Source organism: Camarhynchus parvulus, chromosome 9 (genome assembly GCF_901933205.1).
Source record: "Camarhynchus parvulus chromosome 9, STF_HiC, whole genome shotgun sequence".
NCBI lineage: Eukaryota > Metazoa > Chordata > Aves > Passeriformes > Thraupidae > Camarhynchus > Camarhynchus parvulus.
The window spans coordinates 9,342,181-9,366,839 of NC_044579.1; the positions used below are offsets into that span (position 1 = coordinate 9,342,181).

General features: G+C 38.6%; 2 protein-coding genes across 2 annotated transcripts in view; one reads left to right on the plus strand and one right to left on the minus strand.

The window, feature by feature from the left end:
- The window catches only part of PSMD1 (proteasome 26S subunit, non-ATPase 1), a 64,885-nt gene that overhangs the window by 16,081 nt on the left and 24,145 nt on the right, over positions 1 to 24,659 (minus strand). The window contains exons 17-18 of the mRNA XM_030954130.1: positions 5,270 to 5,384; positions 3,302 to 3,418 (exon numbers count right to left, since the gene is read on the minus strand). Of these exons, the coding sequence (XP_030809990.1) occupies positions 3,302 to 3,418; positions 5,270 to 5,384 (232 nt within the window). The remainder of the gene's footprint in view (positions 1 to 3,301; positions 3,419 to 5,269; positions 5,385 to 24,659) is intronic.
- Positions 12,760 to 23,655, plus strand: HTR2B (5-hydroxytryptamine receptor 2B). The gene is made up of 4 exons (XM_030954131.1): positions 12,760 to 12,881; positions 13,559 to 14,199; positions 20,271 to 20,471; positions 22,533 to 23,655. Exons 2-4 carry the CDS (start codon positions 13,890 to 13,892, stop codon positions 23,411 to 23,413), a joined length of 1,392 nt encoding a protein of 463 aa, XP_030809991.1. The 5' UTR covers positions 12,760 to 12,881; positions 13,559 to 13,889; the 3' UTR covers positions 23,414 to 23,655.

The window sequence follows — 24,659 nt, forward strand, 5'->3', positions numbered from 1 at the left end:
AACAGCAATCTGGTCCTGGTTTCTTCACATCTTAAAGACAACAGGCCAATATGATTGAAGGAAGATGAAGAAAAAGGCCATTATGACTGAAGGAGGATGGAGGAAAAGCCTTGACCTTGCTTATTATTTTCTCATTTTGCCAAGATGACTATCCTAACACAAAACCAGGAATTGAATTTACTTTTTCAAGTAGTTCAACACCTAGTTTGTCTCCAAAACTGCTGACTTCATTGCCCTGCAGGTCACAAACATAGCCTGAAGTTGTCATTGATTTCTCTTATGATGACCTCACCACATCTGTAACTTTGGATTCCATTTCATAAAATAAACTTCTTAATATTTTATATCTGGTACTAATATGGTTCTCAAATCTACCAACAGAGGTCAGGAAAAATCATGTTGGCTGCACATGGAGGAATTGTCTCAATTCCAAAGAGACCAAACCACCTTTACTTAACACCTGCTACGCCTTTTTGGCCCTTAAGCAACTTGCAAGTTCAAGGAGTTAATGTAATTACAATTCTTTATTTCACAATCCTTTATTTAAACTATTTAAATTTAAATTTTTTTGAATTATTCATTTAAACAAAGACTGAGCACAACAAAGAGGAGGACAAACACAAAGGGAAGATCACAATGAAGTTAATTCAAAGGCATACATCTACCCTTTCCCACAATAAAAATGGCTTTTTTTAAACCAAAATACTTTGAATCTTAAATCTCTGTTTATTCCTGGCATTTTGGTGTTGCAATGCTCAGCTCTCAAACTCTGACAACATTTTATTCCCAAAAACATCCTGAACTATTTAAGGAAGATTATTTGCTAGCATCTTCCCCAAATGATCAGCAGAGAACTGAAAGTATTTCTAACCCTAAGCTCACAAATAATAAGTTAACTAAAAAAAAATATCAAATCCCAGAAGAGACAAACTGAGCAGCAATGACAGGAAGCTGGCCAGGCTCTATGACACAGTCTTTTTTAAAATCACCATCTCTCACATGCAAAGCATCACCAGGTATTTAGAAGCAGTGAGATGATGATATATAAACTTTTGCTTCTCTGTAGCCCCATCAAGACTGTACAGCTTGTGGGATACAAAAATCACCACACTGCTCTTCCTAGGTGCTTATTCAGCAGTGCAAAATCCCACACCCATCAAGTCAGATCCTTTGGCACACAATGTCCAGCATGTCACTCAGGAATCTAATCAGATCAAAATATGTCCTGGCAATCTAAAAATGGCTCCTTTTCTGAAGAACTCCACGACTTCACATCAGAGTTAAGTAATTTTTTTCAGATTGGCAGAGATCTCCAAAAAGTTTCCCATGGATAATAAATAACTTAATTGGAAGCATATCCCTCAAAATATTTACTTCTGAGCAAGAAACAATAATGGTTATAACCAACTTTTGGGGTATTTATAAAAAGCAAAATTTGTGTATTCTGTGTTTAGTTCCTGAACTGGCAGAATATTTCAGGTATTTTTTATTAATTTTTAATCTGGAATTTTGTTTCCGTTTGTTTTTTAATATCTGTAGTGCTTCTATGACTAGACAATTAATTGCCTTCTGTATCTATATCAGGCAACAATTTGGCATTAAAGTGTTTCAGTTTCTGGCCCCATTTTTAAACAAGCCACTGACTCTCAAACTATACATCTCATCCTGTATTTGCTGGCCAACTATTTTAACCACTCTTTTATCAAGCAGAAGTATCACATATGACTTGGAAGTCAAGGTTTTCAGGCCTCTTTGGGAAAAGAGATCTGCCTTATTACACACCTCAAATAATCCATGTTTTCACTAGCTATTTTCCTACCCACATTTTTCTTTAGGACAAACAGAGTCTTTCACCTATCATCTCAAAAAGCCAGAAACTCCAACAGGCAGACTCAGAAAGTGATTCATGTTTTAGGAAGGCTGACTGATTCAGAGCAGACTGTAATTCCCATCCCAAAAGGATTAGGGTGCTTTGCAAACTAAAATGAATCAATCCTCATAATGTCCTTTCACATATAAATCATTAATTCTTTCTGCTGGGAAACTGAGGCACAAGAGAGCTGTATAATTTGTCCAGTACTAGAGCAACACAGAATGATTAAACCTGATCTCCTACATTGAGGCCTGGCATTCCAGTCACCTGACCAAGGAACAAACAATAAAAACAACAATTAATTTCTTTCCACAGAGAGATAATTCAACTTCACATTACAGAAACTTTGTATCTTGGAGGACAGGGGGATCTAACAGAAATCTACTGTTCTCTCCACTGGCTTACTCAAGTGAACTACTGTTCTTGGCTTATTCACTTGAACTACAATTCTGATAATATAAACAACATTCCCAGATTCTGCTCAGTGAAAACTAACATTTTTCTTTCTTTAAAAAAAAAAATAATTTGAAGGAACAAACTGTCTGCCAGCAAATTTTCATGTTCCGTGACTTAGAAATACCCAAACACCTGCATTTGTAGATCTCCTTCTCTGACTTTCCCAAGTAAAATCTGCCACTGGACAGAGGTTTTTTTCCTTCTTCTCATCCAAATGCAGTAAAAAGGTGTCTGTTTTTATCACAGTTCAATTTCTAAAATGACATCAATAAAAGTAACCAATATGCAGCAGATGAGTAGCAAAGTACCAGCTACTGCTCTGCCTCAGCACTCACTAAAGCAGGTGAAATGTGGAACCTCAGAGCTTCTCCAATGTGGACTTTTAGTCTGTATAAATGTTTGCATATCATCACCTGTCACACACTCACAGGGAACCTACTTTTAAAAGCTAAACACAGCATATGCAACCCTTTTCACCTTATGAACAGAAAACTCCATTAAAATATGGAGTATTTGTTATAAACTCACTAAGCCAGTTCTGAAAGTTCTGATGTTGTTATGTCTGAAAAATTAACTATAAAGGAAACATTGCTGTAACAGAATCTCTCTGCATGGTGATGACATCCAAAACTAAGCTTACTATCATCAAAACCAATGTCTTTACAGTCACTTTCCTATCATTACAAGATGCTTTGAGAGCTTTTAAGGAAGAGCATTTATTCTTGTAGTGCTCAGGATTAGAATGCTGCCATCCATCAGGCATGTTCCCATCATTCAGAGCACATATTCTGATCCAAGCAGGAGCTTCCCACTGAACATTCAGCTCTGGCTCTTTACCAGACATGTTCAGCCTCTTGCCAGTGCTTACATGCAGTGCCAGGCACTAAAGATTTGGCATCCAAGACAATTTCCCGCCTAAGAGGCACGTGAGGCACATGAGGTATGTGAGGCACGTGAGGTGTGACATGCTACCTTTGGGCAGGTGATCTCAGTCTGCTGGATCATGATAAGGGCAGATGCAATCAGAGCTCCTTGACGCACGTAGTTCACAGGATCATTTGTCATTGGCTCAAGCAAATTGATTGCTTCCTAAAAGAAATGAAGAAATACACAGTCATAGAGTTAATACTACTATTTTTAGAATGCCAGGATTCAATTCTCCAATGGAAGGTTATCAGATTGATGCTATCAGATATACTTTAAAAAATGTTTTGCCTGTTCTTGGCAAATGAAGCAGAAATCTGTATTACTGTAGATTTTAATCTAAAAATTGTGAAGAAAAAGAAAAGAAACACTAAAAACAAGTGATCGATGGATGGAACAAGATCTACCTGCAGAAACAGGGCAACAGCTAAACAACAGGTATAAGCAATAGATGCATACATCTCATTAAATTCCAAATTCTTGGCCTTACACTTTATTGTTAGGACCTGTAGCATTTAGCATCTTTTAAGTAATCTCTTGTTCAGAGTGTCCTTCTGTCCATACTTAAACTGAGGATGAGCAAACGTAGCTGAGTGCAGAGTGCAAGAGATTCCCAGTTCAGACCACTCTTGGTGTTACTTCCATTAGGTAAGGCTTTTAAAAACAAGTTAATTTTATACAGAACATTATTTCAAAGAACCACTTCTAAAATAACATCATGCCTTCATTAAGACTGCTTTTGCCATCTGAGCTATGTTGGAGGCTGTACTTCTTCACCTGAAGGTGACTCATTCACTCTTTGGCAAGCATTCAGTACCATGGATGAAACACCCACTATGACAAAAAGCTGAACTTTCTGATCTCCAAAACTGAATCTATTTGGGCCTTCAAAACCTACTAATAGAAACTCTGGAAGACATGTTTCTGTGTAATCAGATGGTTTAGGTCATCATACAATGTATCTGGAAATAAAACAAGACTCATTCTTGCGACTAAAAGCATTTCCACTTAAATTAACTTGTCAGATGCAGCAGGTTAAAAATAACTAACTCCTTGATTCCACCTTCCACTTGAGAATAAAGCGACCTGGATAAAAATAGGACTCTGAGATCTGCTTTCAAATCTGCATGCTTGAGCTACTAAAGATGGCAGGCAGTGCACGTCAGCATTCTGTGCTTTTGGCAGCACCAGCGACACTCGGGAGCGCTCACGCAAGAGCCACAGACCAAATGTTTAATACAGGAAGAGATGAGACAGATAAGCAAGAGATTTATCAAAGACTCAGAAGCATGACATATTACTTTGTCTGTGCACCTGTTCTGAAATTGCATTTCTGTACCACTACAGATTATTATACACATGTGGGAGAAGCAGAGGGAGGTTATTCCCAAGTTTACAGGCTGCTTGTTCCAAGGAGTGCTCACTTCCCTCAGCAGAAGCAGGAATCCTACTATAAATGGTCTGTTACCATCCATGAGAATTAACCCTCACTGATACTTGTAAAGTGAGAATACATAAAATGTACTGGTTGTTAATTACACTCCTGAAACTACAATATATTTAATTAAATTTCATTGCACTTGGCTTTACTACATGGATCTTCTATGAATCATGTATCACAGGAAAGATGAAAAGAGCTAGAAGTTAAGCAAAACACCTGCTCTTCACTGGCACTGCAAGGGCAAAGGAATATTGATTTTGGAGTACTGAACATTCATTTAAAGTTCAGTGGAAACTTGACAGTAAGAAAACTCTAAGAAAAGTTTTGAAGACAAAATTCCAAGAATGTGGCAGTAATGTATAAAAAAAAAAATCTAATTTACCTATTCTGTACAAGCAGGAAAAGAAACTCTGCCCAGAAAAGTTAAAGAATTTAAAGTAGTGCTGTACTCCAGCTGGCTGGTAGTGTACATGTGTGAGAAATCCATCTGCATGTGTGATGTCTGCACACAATGTGTATGTCACAGGAGGGAGCAGGAACAGTCTTGGCCACAGATGCTTCTTTGTGGCCCTCACCTTGTTTCCAGTGCCTGCACAGCAGATCCCCAAAGCCATGGCAGCCCCATACCGCACGTGGGGATTGTAGCTCTCTGACAGCAAAGAAACCACGCTCGGACACTGCTCCGGAGTCCTAGAGAAAGGCAAAAACAGAATATTGTTTATTATGAGTGTTCTTCAAAATATGGTATTGTGCTTTAAAATATGGTTACTTCACTCTGTTCATACCTGAAAATTTCAAATTGTTCTTCCACACTATGTTTTTTCATTTCTCAAAACTTAACCAGAGGGGAGGAACAAATGGGCGAAGAGAAGAGATTAAAAAACACATTCATAAACTTCCCCATCACTGCAGATAATCACACACAGTTCCCACTACTGAAGCCTTCCTTAGTGCTTATTTTCCACCTTTAAAAGATCACCCAGCAGAATGATGCATCTATTGAGGCTGAAGTCTTCATCTCCAGAAATAATGCCTTTTTGACAGGCTTTCCATTAGCAGAGGTTTACCCTCCATGAGACACACAGTACTATATTTCCCACCTCCAGCATTCAATCAGCCTTCAAGGTTGGTGGGTCCCAAACTCCCTTTTGCAATCATGGCTTCTGCCAGCTCCTCCTCACTCCCACCTACTGCTGTAAATCACAGCACGGGAGGAAATGCTGATACAACACACACTTCCAATCAGTTTATGAGCAATGTCTACTGCTGCCTCCTTACAGTGTCATCCTGGGACTGTTGCTGCCTTTTAAGAGATCTGAAATGAGTATATATGCTCTATGCCTCACCAGCTGGGAACCAGTGTCCTGCTGGTCACTACAGCAACAAAACTTCCAGCCCAGTGCTGGAAGATGAAAGAGAGCCTTAATTTCCCACAGCCAGAAGCATCTGTTGCTCGTGCACACAGCTTTGTAAATATTGAGTATTTCCGAAATAGTGCAGAACTCATGGGTGTTAATATATTGATATCCTACCTGTCTTCATGGTCATATTTATCCCTGGTTTAATTTTAATGCCACACAAACCACTCCATAATATCAAATACTGCCAATTTCAGCATACTGAGTCTCATGGCATGATGAACAGAAGAGGAATGCAGGAATGCAGTTGGAAGGTAAAAGCTCATGAAGAAGAAAGATGTTAAACTATAAATTCTAAGTGATTTCATTATATCTGTTTATAGGGTGAACATCATCTGGCTCTTCATGCTATCTCACTGTGTCTTGCAGCCCAGACTAGCATTTTAATTGTCACATTCACAATCCTATAAGCAGTCTTGCAAGCCATTTACTTCTGCTGTAAACTGATTTCAGACTAAAGTGTACCTAGGAAGAAGGCAAGAGCACATTAGTTTTAGCTTGCTTTCTTACATTTGCTACACTGAAAGATGGAGGGTGGAGGGTGGCAGCAGTACCTGTCAAGGCACTCAAGAACTCAAGAGAGAGAAAAACCATAGAATATGGTTTTTCAAAAAGACTTTGAGCAATAATCTAGTTCATTCTCTTCTTTCATCGTGATGGGGGACAGAAAACGTGTTCATATAATGACACACTCATACTTCAGTTATACTCTATACACGTAATCAATTAATTTCTACTCTAGCTATTCCCATTTCAACACTTTCCCATGGTCTCCTCTGACAACTGGTCCTGAACTCCTCTTTGCACTCCTCTCTGCTACTCCAGCTGACCACAGACAGGCAGCACCACCACACAGGCTCCAGTGGCTACTGATAAGGACATGCCTCAGCAGTAATGGCAGCAAGCACCCACATCTTCCCCGCACCCACCACTTCCATCTGAATCTTCCCAAAGCATCCACATGGGGAAAGAATCCCACCTACCAACATCACCTTACAACCCCCCTGGCCTTCAACAGCAGCAAAAAAAAACAATCCACAAGAGAGAAGAAAACACCAAGCTGCTGGAAACTGCTGCCTCTAAGATGAAGCCATGATGACAAATGTTAAGAAAGGGAGAAAAGCTGGGCAACAGAACAATTCTGTCATGCCCTATGAGTGAAGACAACAAACTAAAAGGCACATTTAAAAATACCTATCAGTCTCTTGCTCAAATAACAGCTTAGACAATGTTTTTTTAAAAAATGAGCTGATGTGGAGACCAGGAGACACATATCCTATAATAAATGAGGCCAAGCATTCAGCTGCACAGAAAACTTCAGCTCTTGCACAAAGACCCTTAACACCTTTGTGTTTGCCTTACTTCAGATAATGTTAAACAGGCAGATTGTGAGCCAAAGTAGAGAAAAACACTTTCTGGCAAAGATGTGATTATGCACTCTGAGGCATTAATCATTAAATCCAGTTCAGAAAACTGGATTTTATGGAGTCACTAACTTGGACACATATTTGCGTCTGCAGGCTCAGAAGTTCTAACACAGTTTTTATTATAAAATCAGGATTAATGTACACTAATTGTTTTTTGAATTCTTGGCCAGACTTAATTTATTTGTGCCGATTATTTGAAATACTTTTATCTCAAATCTATCCATAAAACAGTCAAACATTTTGATGGGAGGCCTTCCATAAATCCACTTTGGGAGTTGCAGCAACTTAATGGGTCCCACCATGTTCCTCAGTTTTCTCAAAACCTTAATCTTCAAAAAATGTCTTCTCACTTAAGAGAGATCTAGAAGGCAGATCAAAAAGTGGGAGTCTTGCAAAAGTGTGTATTGGAGGAACAGGACCTCAGTGCACAACAGCATTGTTGGCATCAATGCTTAAGCGGTAACATTTGTTTACTCCTTTAGTGCTGAGATGTTTGTAATTACAAAGTCCTACACATTGTTGACAAAGGTCAGCCCATATAAACCCTAACCCACACTCCATAAAATTTATAAAACCCAACACAATTCTGTCAAGTGATCAAAAGAAAAGTTAAAAAACCCTCATAAGCAGTCCTAGGCTGCAACTGTGCTCCCATGGGTGTTACTTCCATCTGGTAATCCAGTTGGGGACTATGTTTAAACATGACCATGTTCTCCTTCCCCTGGCCCTTCACTGGGAGCACATACTGGTGGGAGATGGAGAGAAATAATGAAGAGTGTGAGAAATCTTAATAACACTCCTAAAAAAGAGAAATGGTTTGTCACAACTCACACTTAGCAACCCTCTACTCCTACTCAGTCCTAATGCAGATATCTGTCATTACTGCAAGTTAAACACAGAAAATAACATCACATGAAATACCAGAATAACCTTTGGAGATTCAGTGGGCGGACATTTTATCTCCAGACACAAATTTTTTCTCCCATCTTTAAAGTCACAGTAAAAATTCTAAGCCTGGAGTAGATTTAATATATTTTGAGGACAGAAGCAATGTACCATAGTCCTCTAGCATGACCTTCCCATAACACAGTCCAGTAATTTCATCTTAAAATTCCTACATTAAAGCCTAAGGCATGTCTTGAAACTGGACTGTGTATCTTAGAAAGATAGGCAACGTCTATTTTTGAAAACCAAATTATCTTTAATGCACTGGTTCCTTCCTTTTTTCCTAACACTGGTTTTACTCAAGCAGTGTGCTTTTGCAATTACACTTTACTACAAGAGCAAAATGATGACAAAAAAATGGCCCAATTATTTCCTTCATTTTATCTGAAAATTGCTCAGCTGCTCCTACATAAGCCATGAAACCACAGACGTCAGTGAACCCAGACCGGTACACAAAAAAAAAGCCAACATCATAACTAGCTTGAACTTCGTTCTGTTACCAGGAAACTAAATGAATAAAGAAGCCAAAAATCTCAAGAAGTTTCTTCCATGGGACTTCAACAGTGTGGTCAGCTACAGTTTTGTTTCCACCCTACATCACGATCAGTTTTGCTGTTGTGATAAATGGGCTGCAGATGAAGGACTTCCTCCAAGTTTGGTTTGTTTCAGAAGTCAAACAAAATCATAAAGAAAAATAAAGATGCAGCAAGACAGCAATAAGAGATTCTCAGCAAAACATAACAGCTGGCATTTTATTAGTTTTACTCACCAACTGGTCACTCTTGAAACCTCTGCAAGAAACAAACACCCTACACTATGGATTTTGAATCTTCCCAGAAACTAGAACCAGTGAAAACACAGAGGAGCTGCCTGACTCCAGCCCAACTGCCTTAGCCTCAATTCTGAACTCCTTTCTGGTGCTGTTATTTCTTTCATATATATAAGGACATATATAAAAAAAAATAAATGCCATATTCTCTCCATAAAAAGCTGAAACTTAGCTTGTAAGTAGCCTAGAATTTCTGAGAAACCAAAGATAATTTTGAATTCTTCATTACTTCCAAAGAGAGATGAAAGAAAACCTTTCTTAAGCCTTCAGTGCAAAAATTAACAGAATGAAAACCAGGATGTTGATTGTTAGCACAGACTAATACGAGAAAAGCCCGCCCAGCTCAACCGGACACAGAAGGTGGTCAGATTCCTTCTGGTGTTGACCTAAACTGTTTTTTTTCTGAAAGTCTTTACAATTGCAACATCTGCAGATATTGTATTTCTCATTAGGCTTTGCCTTCAAGAGCCCTATTGGGCTACTGAAAGTTGAGGATCACAGTGAGCTACATTGGCTCTTAACAATCCACTGTAATCTGTTTTCCCCAGGAGGCATGCAACAAGATAAACTAAAAGCTCAGACTGCCATAACTTGGAGCACATTCCACTTCAAGTGTCTTAGATCACAGACCAGTTAAAACCCCATCCTTTGAGTAGCTTATCTCCAATCCTGTAAGCTGCACTCTTCAAGGTTAATGCATTACTGCCATTTTTCTTTATATTTCAGCAATTTTTAAACATGAAATTATATATATGTAAATATATGGTAGCATCAGTAAGTAAAGATACAGAATACTGAAAAAAACCATCACACTGGTCTCATGATTGAGACTAAAAATGGAAGCATCTGAAGCATCACTAACAAGCACTTATATTTTAGTCTAAATATTTAAGGACTATACAACTCATTGAAAAATGAAACATCAGAGAATTGAAGAACAATGTCAAATATATCTTCCAAAGTCCTCATTAAGTGTCCTCAGTCATATTTCAAAAGATTCTAAATATTTATAACTTTTTTAAACTATTGGTCATGAATTAATCATTTTATACAGAACTATTTCCACAAGTTGTTTTAGTGGTGCAGTGGCAATTAAAAAAAATAAAAAAAGCTTAACAGAAGTTTCATTTCATCCATGAATGAGTTAACGAAGGAGAAATGCAGAAATTAACTACACAGTTTGTGGTCATTTCTGAAGGAGAGGATGTGCAACAGAAAGGGAAATATATAGAAAACAGAAAACTTGCAGAGAAAAATGCAACAAACTGATATATTCAGTGTAGACTAAACATTCAGTCTCTCTCTCTGGACAAAAATGATCCCAGCTATTCCCAAACCAGGAATTTCCTGCAACTGTCTCATGTACAGCACAGCAAGTGAACTTAAATTATATGTACTGACTGAACAGCACTCACCAGAGACAGCTCATATCTGATGGGGACATGGCTCTATAAAATCACACTGGCAGCTTGAAAACAGAAGTAACAGCAAGGGATGGGAAATAAAAATAGTATCTATTTTTGGTTCAAATATTCAGTTTACAGTGGACCAGGAGTGGGGTCTAGCAAGATTTAAGGTTAACCATCATTAACACATCTGGACACAGGGGCAGGACAGTGGCCTGCACAAAAAGCCTGGCCAGAAAATACAGCGAAGAACCTGCTGCAGATCTGTAATGGATATAAAGCAGGATGTGTTTCTCAATTGATTCAAACCTGGTAAAGTTCAGAAAACATCATAAAGGGCAGGTATGTTTTTCATCTCTCTGAAATTAAACAATGCACCAAAGAGGTAAAAATGCTTGCAAGCCAATCTACCACTAAACTTGTATCATCTTCCGCAAGTTCCTAAGATAATTGGTTTTATATGTATTTTAAGAATAATTTCCTTTTCAATTAGATATAAATGTATTCATTAGCTTTCATCAGAACAATCTGCAGTAAAAACTTCAAGTACAGCTAGATTAATGTCAGGATATCCTTCAAGATTTTTAAAATTTAAACCAGAACTTGATTAGACATAGTGGAGCTTAAGAAAAACTGAATCCAAATGCCCATTAGCCAAGTAAGGTATTGCCCTGTCTCAGTTTCCACTTTTTATTTGTTTTCATGTGCTCTGCTCTCTCAGTACTGTCAGTGGTGATAATAGGGAGGTGGCCAGATAAGGAAACTCTGTTACAATAGCTGGCTTTATTTTTGTAATGTATACTTTACTGATTAATAAAAAAATCAACTCTCAGTTGTAAATCAATCTTATTGACTGTTTCCTTTAAACAGGAAAAGTAAGGAACAAGTAAAAGCTACTGAAAATTCTATTGTATGATCTGAATATACTAAGTATTTCTGTTAATTTCTGACAGCAGTCCTCTCTCTTTGGCCCCACATTACCTGCATTCCAGAAACATTTTTTTTCCTTTTTTAAAGAAATATGAATTGATGCACAGTTCACTGAGGACCTGATTTCCAGCTCAAGGCTGGTAAGCACTAGCAATTCATGGAATGTAATAGCTGGTGTCATACAGAGTTTCAAACCATGATCTCACGGTCTCTTCTGGCCTTTACTCAAGGACTTATTACCCAATTTTGCAGCTAATGTCCTTGGAAGTGAACTCTATTTCCATTTTAATGCAGAACTATAAGATGACGCTGAGGCTATACACCCATCTGACTGGAAGTTGGAAGGTAACAAAAGAGAACACTCAGGATAATAAAAAGCAGCTGCAGAAGGAAAGTTTTAAAGTAATAGTGCACACACTTAAAGTAACTGTGCTAGACAATACTTTTATAAAGTTAGGCAAGAAAAAACCTGGAGTTTTTGCAGGGTTGCAGAACTTTTTAGGGTTAACTGTGCTTCCATCCAGAAAGCAAGTGAGCAAGAGAGCCCAGAGAGCGAGCAGCAGACAGACAGACAGACAGACACACTACGGTGCACAGAGACAGAATGCTGTAGTGTGAAGGGTCATTTCCAGGACCTGCACATCCTGATCCAGCTCCAGGGAGCACACACTCTAGTGCTGGAGCAGTGAATCAATTAACCCTCTCTGTCTCATTTCCAAACCCCCCACCCACTCCCTTCCCTGCTTTCCAAACACTGGAGCTGGATACACTGGAAGGAGTCACTCAAGGAACAAGGGTAGCAGCAAACTGCGAGCTTTGCTTGTGAACAAAGAGAGAACTGCACACAGACTCTGCTGATCATCTCAGCAGAATCAGCAAAGAATGGAAGTTAAAGAACAGCAAAAGCGAACACAATCTTATTTCTATCCTTTTTTACACGTGGTAAGAATTATTCTTCCCTTCCATTTCAGAGTTGGAGAAAATACCTGAATGAGAAGAAACACAGTTTTCCCAAAATAGAAAATCTTAATCTTCGTGATAGAAGAAATGTGCTAAAAAAAAAGCACACTAAGAGACAAGCTTCAGAAATATTATAGAAGCCAAAAGCAAATGAACAACTTGTTTTCCAGAAAGTAGTGAAAAATCTCAACTTCCACCATATGATGAAAAAGAAAATTATAAAGGATCTTCCTGGATGCAAAGTGAACTCTACTAAAATGCAAGAGAAAGAGGTAAGGCTTTCTTCACCTGAAAACTGCAACACATGAAATCTTCTCAGTAACTGAGCATTTGTTCAGCCTAATGTGGGGACAGCTGTTTGAGTCTCTGCTTGAAGGGGGAAATGCAAGCCTTAAGTCTTTAGCAGGGTTGACAGAGACAGAGAAAGACAGGAGAGAACGGGCTGTGCTTAATAAAAGCCTTGCTCAGATTACAAAAACAAGCATTTTACTCACCCCGACCCCTTCAAGTAAGGAGTAAATTTAGATGTCTCAGTTCGATAAATCTCTATGGTCCCCTTGAGACTGTCAGCAGTGTTTTATTGTCTGCAGCTTCCTGACCCTCACCTGATAAATTAGGAAGTGCTGAGATTAAAACGGAAACCTCATACATAATTTCTGAAGATATTTTTGGGGTTACCCTCTGAGGAGAAATAGGATTCTTAATAAGGGGAAATATGGGAACTGCTGTCTGCCTACGCACATGCTGCTGGAGACGAGACACTCGGGAGAGGAGGAGTTGCACATACACAACTCGAGCATCTGCCTCTGCATCAGTTTGTACTCAGAAGGAGCAAATCTACATAGACTGCACCTAAAGGGAATTGTTTTGCATTCAGATTCATCTATCACTCTTTACTGCTGCAGAAAAAAAAAAAAAAGGAAGCTAATGCACTGCTTATTTTTGACAGCTACTGATTTTTTCCTTTTAGTCTTCTGAAATCTGAACATTGCTATAAAGGGGAGACCAGACCCCTGAACCTCACCGACCAGAGATGGACACAAGACAGGACTTGCATTTTTAAAACTCTTTTGCGCCCAGCAAGGCACAGAATAAAAGAAGTGGATACCAGCTTGGACATGGTTACAGTACCTCGAAATAGCAGATGACCAGTTCACTATACTGACCATGCTGGCCTATCTTCAGGACCATCCTGGACCAGAGAGGAACAGAGAACTCTTACATCGTACGCAACTCCTGCGCAAAAGACAGCCCCTGAAGACATTCCTCTGCACACAAAAATGTCCCATCCTTTACACTCCTTGAACGGACCTGGAGCTGGCAATGGATCTCTGTCGCCTCTCTCAGTAACAGGAGCACCCAAGCAGGACTACCAAAGTGAGGAACAAGGAAACAAAGTGCACTGGGCAGCACTGCTGATCCTCCTGCTGATAATCCCCACCATCGGGGGGAACATACTTGTCATTCTGGCGGTGTCCCTGGAGAAGAAGTTGCAATATGCTACCAACTACTTTCTGACGTCCTTGGCGGTGGCAGATTTGCTCGTGGGTCTGTTTGTGATGCCAATTGCCCTTCTCATGATATTATTTGGTAAGCGCAGCATGTTTGTTTCATCAGGTTTGCATATGGGGTACAATTCTGGGAGGTCTAATTTAAAAAGAAAAGTTGTTTGCTTTCCAGCGTTACAATTTTAAAAATCACTTGGACGAGGGATGCTAAATCTTCTCTTCCTCTCACCTTAATACAGCTTAATGTCTTTATGGGAAGTACAACAATGTGGATATTCTTTCCTTTGAAACAAACCATCCAAAAATCATGCAAGACTTAAAAATATTCAAATATGAGCTGAAGCACAGGGAATTACATTTTGTACAGTATAATATATTTTTAACAACATAGCACAATGCTGGTATTTGCTATATCATATTACACTAATTGCAGACAGTATTCTCTTAAAAAAACTTGAAATCAAGGCTAGATATCTGTTTAGTACACTGAACGGGTTTTGAACTGTCTATGAGTAACGCACCTGATTTTATCTGAGTATAGACTCCATGAGCAGTCATATATTTACATGGTCAGTCAGAGCTGGTCCCTGGCACTATCAGTGATGACAAACTTTATCAGCACTGCTTTCAGAGAAACTGATTTCCTCCCACCCTGGGGAAAGCCACAGGTTCATAAGACATCACAAGTAAATCATCTGTCAAGCCAAGGAAGCCTCAATCCAAGTACCTAATGTTTGAGATAAGCATTTGTCATTTAGTCTGCTTCATATGAAATAAAATAGGTCTTTTTCACTTGAACAAACATTGGATGTGACATTTTCTTTCTCGTTAGTCCTTACAGAACAAGCATGATTTTTCCACAGCCTCTCACATACAGCTTTATTTCTGATACTGCTTCTGACAACTAATTAGAGGCAACTCCATGGGAAAGTCTGTCTCTTGTACTGTTAAATTTTCTTTAAGAATACATTTTAAATTGTTTATTTTCATATCATAAAAGGAAAAAAATCAATGAGACAGGTTTTTAAAGAAACTTAATGATTTATAGAATTACCTTTAAGGTACACTGGGTCCTAAGACAGGCTTCAGGAGTTCATTTTTCCTAGGTCAGACTCTAAGAGTTGCCTGAGCAACAAGCAAACACAATCAAACTATATTTCAGAAAGGCCATCATTAGTTTCTGTACAGAAAACTGGTATCACTTTATTAACCAATGTGTTTATTCATTCATTAAATACCTTGAGAATTTCTGTGTGTTACGAACTTCTATTCCCTAAACAGAATTGTGAACAGGAGGTCAGAATTCAGTGTTGAGATCATAGAACAGGGATTTTTTTTCCCCAAAGCAATAGTTTCTAAAAAGAAAACTGAATGTACGTAACTGAGACAGTGATTTCTAACTCAAAAAAACATCAGCCACTTATAGAAAACATTGGTATGTCATGAATGTGCACGTGAGTGGGAGGCAAGAAGCAGATATGCATTTCCATACCTACACATGGATGCTGTAACTGTTTAGTGCCTGCCACAGGTCTCATTACTAACAACAATTAAGTTACTAGCCATAAAAAGTACTAGTGTTTACTAGCAATCAATATAAAGGAAAGGCAAATCCTGGATTTTGTGGAGTAGGTTTTTGGTAGTGGTAGAGTTCTCTTGTTTTGGATTTTATTATTATTTTAATTCTGCTAGACTAACAAATCTTTCCTTTATAACTTCATAAGGACTCCATTGCTCCTTAATCTCTCAATTAATCCACTGCTAAACCCTGGTTACAACAGTTTAAAGCATGCTAGGAATCTTAATTCAAAAGTCAAACAAAAATGTCTTTCATAGTGCAGGAAATTTACCAGAAAGTAGTAAAATCAATTATAATTGATTAAGACCACAACCTGCCTTCCACACAGCAGTGGTTAAAACTGAAATTTCTTGCACACAAGTCTCTCTTTGGCAGCCAACCAGAAAAACTGCTTTGCCTCTTCACCAACTGGGAGAAGATGCTGAGGTGTTTATAGAAGTTCAAAGCATGAGCAAAACATGAGGAGTTACTGGAATGGAGACAGAACAGACATTAAATACATAACAAGTCTAAATCTTGAAGCTACATTAGCCAGACAACTATGTGAACAAAGAAGTCATTGACAGCCAGACAGCAAACTAAATCCAGCCTCCTGGCACCTCCACACAGGAATGTTTCCATAATAATGAAAGAGCTGGGTGCAGCTTCTAGATACAGAGTACAAATATTATGCTTCTGATTTGGGACTGATATCTAATTATGTGGAGATGATTTGAAGGAAAAGGTGTGAACAGAAGTGCAGTCACATTAAGATCCTGACTGTACAAACTAATGTGTCACAGGGTCTTCAAAATCAAAATCTGCTACAGGCATTGGCTCCACACCCTGACAGAACATTCACAAAAAAATCTTCAGAAACTGACTGTATCTATAATAAAGAGCGGCCCCCTTTAAAACTAAGTAAATAAATGAATCTGTAAACTCACTTGCAGGTGTATGCCATGAGCAGCACTTTAGTTATTCTCAGCAGAGCAACCAAAATGTACTCTGGTACAAGCATACACAACAATTTTAATTTAGGAGTGTGAGTGTCAGAACACATAAACATTTCATAGCTTTTACAGCTTGCTAAATATTTCTCATTTCTTAAAAAAAAAAGAGTGCCCACTAGGAGATAACTGCATTCTCTGAAATCTAGCTTTCCAAAGAGTTACCCAAATTTCTAACATTCAGCACTACTGAAATTCACTGAATAGTGAAATTAGCAAACAAACTTGAGAGATTCTCCCATTTGCAAAGCCTGCAGCAGGAAGAAGTCTGATGTCCACAGCTTGGTGGGCAATGGGCTACTTGAAAACAACACATGTACCATTTTTAAAAATACATTCTCTCCTCCTAATAATCATCCACTTAAAATCAGAAAGCAATGCTCATTATCCTAGGTTGCAAACCATTATTTTAATCTATCGCAAGCAACCAGTCCTAATCTTCCCCCATTACTGACGATAACCACAACAAATTTTCCCTTCTTGCTAGTGCAAACTGCCAGAGAAAACTTTAATCGAGGACTACTCTCCACAATCTCAAATCTAAAGATATCAAGGGTTTATCAGAAAGTAAGCCTAATTGAAAAAAACCACTTTGATTAAAAATCCTAGAGAACAGCCTGCAGACACCAGGCCTTGGCAGCCCAGGGAGCCAAGCACACGGGGGTGAGCACTGCACATGCAAATGCAGACACACACACCAGTGTGAAAATTGAAGCTTAGGCTTAAAGGAGATGGTGACTGAAAATATCCATTTCCATCTCAGCAAAAGCATCATTATATAACAACAAGAAGGTCCTTTACAGGTAACACATTTCTGTACCCCCTAGAACAGGAGAATAAATGGTTTCCAAGTCTATTTAAAGACTTCTCTCAATCATACTATACTTGTACACAAGCTGTGCTTTCTCTTAAGCTTTCTGAAAACATTTTGGGTTACAGCAAGAGCAGCTCTTCTATACTGTACTTTGTTTTAAGGATTACACATTTCTAAGGTATTTCCTATAAATAAAGCTTTTCTTAAATAAAGATTAATCAAGGGTAGACAGTTGCAGTAAAAGTTCATTTTACTACTCTAAAGGTGCAAGACAAATTTTAAAGCATGTATTTGGTCTTATTTTGACTCAAAATACGCAAAATCTTCAAGAGTAGCACTGCTACAGTGCTGGGAGGATCTGAGGCAAGGTTTGTAGGTAGAAGGAATTTCTTTTTAACTCATACCACCTGACAGCTGGAGAAACCAGACAAATTTTCAGGCAGGCATCTTTGTCAGGTAACTGAGGCATTTAAAAAAAAGGCTTAAAAATCCAATCCCTGTTAGCTCCCAAGAAAATTGGGAGTGGAGAATCTCTACCCTGTAAATGCTCCGGTCTGCTTCCACAATGTAGATCCATAGTAGGAGAATCAGAACAGTCCAAACTGAGCATGACCTGCTGATGTCTTTGTAACACTACTTGGCAGGACATACTCATTTTACATTCTGAATTATAAAGCAGGACAGCAACCAAGCAGGTCACCATCAAATTCAAGGGTCAGAGATGCTTTCTGAGCCATGAAAGGAAATTAATATTCCATTATTTCCCTAATCCTAAATAAATAGAATAAGCCAACAGTGATAGCACCACCTTCACCAGTAAAGCACAAGAACTCAGCCCAGAGCATTGCCTCAAACAATGGACACAGCTTCTAGCTTCCATTTGTAGATGTAACCAACAAATCAAAGTAACTTATAGCAAAATACACCACAGAATGAATCCTAGAAAACTGTGTGACTCTTCTTCTGGACTTTAAGGTATCAGTTTTGTGATATTTGTTTCATTTAAATAATAACCATAATCTTCAGTTCTTATCAGTTATTGCATTTAAAGTTTACTTTGATTTTGTTGGATAAAAACCAGCATCTTGTACACACAAATACAGCAGAAGATAATGCTCTAATCACGAATGTGATAACCTGCTGCCTTCTGCACCCAGTACAAAAATAGACAAAAATAAAGAAAATGGAAAGCTTTCTCTATTCAGTTGCACTTGGCAACTCACAAAAGCTCTTAAAAGTTAAATGTACAAGACTGCTTTGTATCAGATCAGTGTTTAAATGTATCTTTATTTCAAAGAAGCAAAAGGGCCTTTTGTTGCAAAATATTTTCTTCCACAAACAGTAAATTAACTAAAAAAGGAAAGACTTCTTACACTGGGATTCTCCAGAACTCAAAGCAGTTATAATCCAGGGAATGGCATGCGAGTACTATGCAAAAGAAGTATTAGCTGTTCACTTGAAATCCAGCTGTGTTATCTGCCATCCTTAAAGTTGTAGAACGCACTTTCTATTGTTCATGTTTTACCTGAACTAATCCCTCATTACAAAGTCAAAAGAAGCTGTCAATTTTCTGGAGTGAGCAAAAACATTTCAAGCCCATCAAATCAGTTACTTCTTTTAACTGGGTTTTTTTTTAATTACAGCTGGCTACATAAGCCACAATACATTTTGGTTTTTCTTTTTAAAGGAAATCTGTTTCAGAAATGCATGGTACCTTACAGCCAGCTAAAAGTCTAGGCATGAAAACTAAAGATGAGTAAATGTTTCATAATTTACTAGTTACAACTTTCTCATACCTGCCTGATAGACTAAGCTTCTTGAAGCATAATTTCAATGATAGAATCTATTTTAGGAAATAATTATGGCAGATACTAAAATTTTCTGGTTAATAAATTGAAAGCAGACTGCCTCTTCCCCTTCTGCCTCACTGCCTATGTCACCCTCACCTGGAGTCCTCTGCTTTGGGGATGGCTGAGGTTCAGTTCAGGGCTCCATCCATCCATTCTCTTTGTTTAACACAGAAGGTTTCCCAGCATAGGTAAGAGTGCAGACAAGTACTTGCTATGTTTGTCTTCATAAAATTTTCCATCCACTGGAGTTTATAATTCAAGTCAAAGCAGCACCGTTATCATCTCCATCTATCAGTCACGTTACGAAAAAATGTTTTAAATCTCAAATGGCTGCAATGTTACTACAGTGATAAGACTGAACATTACAAAAGTCCAGCTCATTTTGTAATCTCAGCACACAGGTCTATTTATGCTGACCAAGGAAATTAAAACAAATCTGATTTACTAGAAATGCAATTTTTTTCCCCTAATCGTCATTCAACAAAGAATTGATTTCCCTGGCAATACTAATAATGTACTTACTGATTGAGTACAGCAGAATTCTCTAAGGGAGGAAAATACATTTAGTAGATCAACTTCTACCATGAGAAACAGCTGAAAATAATCATTTAACAGTAGGCTCACAAGAACCAAACAGTCACGGTCCATTTTTAATAAACTTTTAAATCCAGAGTCCTTGCCACAAAAAGACAAAAAGACAGGGAAAGGTTTATAGCACACAAGTAGCCTGATGAATATGATGGCAACAACCATGCCAGTTAGGAGCTAATTACAATATAAGACAGAACCCATCTGAGGCAGTGACAAAGCTCAGTTCCTGTAGTACTATGAACTTTTCAAACATACTGATGCCACAGGAAAATGACACACTGAAAGTTCTCAAAAAGCTTAGATTCTAATTAGTTTTTTCTTCTCTTTCAGACAATACCTGGCCTTTACCAACTGCCTTGTGTCCTATCTGGCTGTTCCTTGATGTCCTCTTTTCCACAGCTTCCATCATGCACCTCTGTGCCATCTCCCTGGACCGCTACATTGCCATAAAAAAGCCAATCCAGGCCAGCCAGTACAATTCATGGGCTACAACAATCATCAAAATCATCGTGGTTTGGCTCATTTCAATAGGTATGTGGGACCTGGAGACTGGAAAAGGAACACAGAAGCTTTTCATGTCCAAAACAATAGGTGAAATGTGGGGAAAATGGAAAATTTGGCCAAGTACTAGTGATTGGAGGACCGTAACACTCAGGCTGGTCGAAGTCCACCTCTTGGATCATACATAGCTACATCATAAAAATTTGCCTGAACCACTGCTCCTTATTAGGTTCACCAGAAAGGCCAAGGATTTTGAGTCAGAGTATTAATCATCACTCCTCTTCATGGTCCTGAAAGCTCAGAAATGAGAAAATAATATCTGCATGCACAGTATTAGTATGCAGATCATGCATGCACATCTCCTGGGAAAACAAGATTTCGTGTTCCTGTGGTGCTATATTTTGTCCCAAACACAACTTTAAGACTTGGACAGATGTTGGTAAAATTTCACATAAAGGAAGTACAAAAGGGTCAATTATTTATAGCAAAGATATGAATCAGTGGCTGGTAACATCCAGGCTAACACTGAAGGCTGAGACAGCATACAGAAAGGCTAATGTCTAACAAAAAAACCCCCAAACAATCAAAACAACAAACCTTGAACAGTTTAAATGAAGAAGTTTATACCAACATACAAACTTCTAAGGTATCAGTGTCTCTGTCATGTGCATGTGGCATGTCATCTATCTTTAATGCTTAAAAAATGAATCTGTTAAATGAGCTAAGGAAGTGAAAACATGTAATTCAAATAATTTAATACATACTTCAGACAGCCTTAGTGCTGTATGCTCTGTGTGCAAGACCAAACAAAATTATTCTGGATTATGAAGGCCAGAGATGCATAGGAGAATGGGTACAGCCACCTTCTTGGCTAAAGCAAACCCCAAATTTCTGAGTTGAAAAAAATTCTGGAAGAGCTGTGATGATAGCATCTTTTCTCCTATCTATATTCTATCACCAACTCCCCACTCCTCCCAAAAAAAAAAACTTAGCATGACAAGACACTCACAAGTTGACCTTTTAATGTGTGATTTATTGCCATTAAACAGCACTGTACTTTTCAATTTCTTTTTATCTAACATAAAACTACTCTGCAGTTGAGCTAGGTTCTCCAAATCAAAGGTTAATTTGGTTCAATCTTTATTTTAAATGCTTTTTGTATCTGAAGGTGTGCTTCTAATTAAGAAAGGGATCAAGTTGCTGAAAGGTAACCCATTTTGCTCTTGCTGCTTTAAACCTACTTCAGTAAGCCGAGTAGCAGAGGAATACAGTAAATCCCTATATCTCATTAAGTGGTATCAGAAAACTGCACAAATCACCTTCACCAGACAGCAAGGAACCTGTTGTTTTTGCTGTAATGTCAGACTGCTGGCAAATGAAGTGCTGACTGTAATTTAGTGGTTATAAAAAATTCATTTAAAAGACAAGACTGTTAACGTTTTTTTTAAACGAGTGGTGAATTACAGAGCTAGCCAGCCTCATTTAAACACTCTTAAATATGCAGGAGACTTTAAACAACAAATCCATCTCAAACACACACTGCATAATTCTGGCAACTATTTTGCTACTTGTATATATGAAAGAGTCGAGCAGGGTGAAAAAAATCAGCTGTCTGTGTCCAGTCACTTGATGTGGTTAATAGAAGAGGGAAAGACAAGATTTATGTATTTACAAAACTGCCCTTCAAAAAGTGCAAAGGTTACCCTGGGGAAGAGAAAAAAAAAGGGGGAGATGGCATTAGGGAAACATATTTCACTGGAGGAAAAGCCATACTAATTCTAATAACCAGAGTCAAAGCAATTCATGTGTTTTACACTTGAAAAGTTGGCAACTTCATACTGCTTCCTCAATCTCTATGAGTTAGGCCCAATCTCCTTAGAAAGGGCACTCTGTTAAAGCTCAGCCTGCCAAGTCTTACAAAGTACTGTTTGCCCAATTACCCATGTGATGCTCTCCACACTTCACGTTGTGTTCCTGTGCCTGCTCCAGAGCTCAGGAATTACCTTTCTTTAGAAACCCCGAGGCTTCAGGCTCAGTGAAGCGATTGCAAGCGATTACCCTCTGCTGAAGCACTTGTTTTTTCTCCTACAGGCATTGCAATTCCAGTCCCTATCAGAGGCATTGAGGATGGAAATGGCACCTCTACAAACATCACGTGTTTCCTGACGCCTGATCGTTTTCATTACTTCATTCTGTACGGATCAGTGGCTTCCTTCTTCATTCCCCTCGCTATCATGATCGTCACTTATTTACTGACAATCCAAGTGCTGCGCAAAAAGGCCTATTTGATCAACAAGCCGCCTCAGCGCTTCACCTGGTCAACAGTGTCCACAGTTTTTCAGCGTGACACAACACCTGCCTCCTCACCAGAAAAGGTGGCCATGCTAAATGGCTCCAGAAAGGACCAGACTTTGTCCAGTGACATGCCTATCGGCAGGACATCCACCATTGGGAGGAAGTCCATGCAAACGATAACCAATGAACAAAGGGCGTCAAAAGTTCTGGGGATTGTGTTTTTTCTTTTCTTGCTGATGTGGTGCCCATTCTTCATAACAAACATCAGCTCAGTTCTGTGCAACTCCTGCAACAAGGAGGTTTTTCAAAAGCTTTTGGAGATATTTGTTTGGATAGGGTATGTATCCTCAGGAGTGAACCCTCTTGTATATACACTCTTCAACAAAACATTTAGGGAGGCTTTCAGCAGATACATCACTTGCAACTATCGGACCACAAAGCCTATCAAGGCCCTTCGGCAGCGCTCCAGCAGGATCTCTTTCAGAAACTCTGTAGCAGAAAATTCCAAGCTCTTTGTCATGAATGGGATGAGAAATGGGATTAACCCCATTATGTACCAGAGCCCAATGAGGCTGAGGAGCTCACCCATCCAAGCATCATCGGCCATTTCGCTGGATACGTTGCTGCTCACCAAGAATGAGGTTGATAAAACAGAAGAACAAGTCAGCTATGTATAGTGGAATGGCAGCCATGCCCCTACAGCATTACTGTATGTATTATTCTAGATAACTGCACTGTAAGAGGGTATAAATACTATTGTTTTCTGTTATTTATGCAAGCAATATCTTACAAATTTATATTAATTCCTCTCCTTCAAAGTCTCCTCTACTTTAACCCCAACCCCATGGTGGCAACCACAACTTCATTCCATGACAAATGACTCATGCAGAACTGTAGCCTAAGGAAGAGGGAAATAAATAAAAGCTAAATCAGTTTAAGTATCTGACTTCAGTTCTCATCACCTTCAGTCTCTTCAAAGCACATCTTTATAAGAAAACCGTTTCTGTACAAACACTACACTAACATTTGCTCTGCCAAGAAGACAAAACTTTGTAGGTTGATGCTCTACAATGGAAGCAGCAGAGGGATACAAGCTCACTGGTTTCAATTTAAATGTCTGCAAACAGAGCAGCACACAAGCTCACCGCGTTCCCTCCTACAGATACATTCCTCTGCTGAGACTGAGTATCCACATAGGAGCTTTCCTTGTTCTCTAAGGGTGTGTAAAACACAAGCAGAATCACTTGCTCTAGAGACCAATGTACAAGCCCATTCCACAAGGCACAATTAAAAATTCCATGTATGGAAATTATCCCTGTACTGTAGGGATGGGCAGAATTTCACCTACTTGAATTTCATCTCCATTACATATGCATAAGCTCAGTGTTGCCAGATTATTCACTGAAAACTGCCCTTTTTTCTTTTCATACAAAGGAAATGAATTTTTTAATCAAAATAACACAACACACAATCAATGATCATAAGAAAAGCAGGATACACAATGCCTGGAACATCCCAATAATTTATATGACAAGCTTCCTTTTCAATGACCATGGAAACTTCAGTGAAAGCCTCCCCTCATCCAATGCAGTTCACAGAAGCAGAGAAATCACAGACAGAGCAGCTACTTCACAAGAAAACAAGAGCAAATATTTAAGAGACAGCAGAGACAACAGTACTGGCTGCACCTGAATATATTCACAGTTTAGCTGAGCTCAAAATTATTTAATTGGACTAATGGCCAATTACAGGTCCCAATTTGCACTCTCTCAAACATGGTCAAGACTTTAGTATGAGCACAAAATTAATAGCAAAAATTGGTCCTCACAATCCATAAAAGCTACCAGAGTCTATTATTTGGGAAATCAGAAACTTCTGACAGTTCCAGACTCTTTGGGAAAAGAAATCTGATTTCCCCAAAGT

Bases quoted from the DNA above. Each gene is read 5' to 3' on its own strand.
- HTR2B (XM_030954131.1), top strand. From the start codon at position 13,890: ATGTCCCATCCTTTACACTCCTTGAACGGACCTGGAGCTGGCAATGGA. The intron at 14,200-20,270 runs GTAAGCGCAGCA...CTTCTCTTTCAG, and splicing joins CCTTCTCATGATATTATTTG to ACAATACCTGGCCTTTACCA. The intron at 20,472-22,532 runs GTATGTGGGACC...TTTCTCCTACAG, and splicing joins GGTTTGGCTCATTTCAATAG to GCATTGCAATTCCAGTCCCT.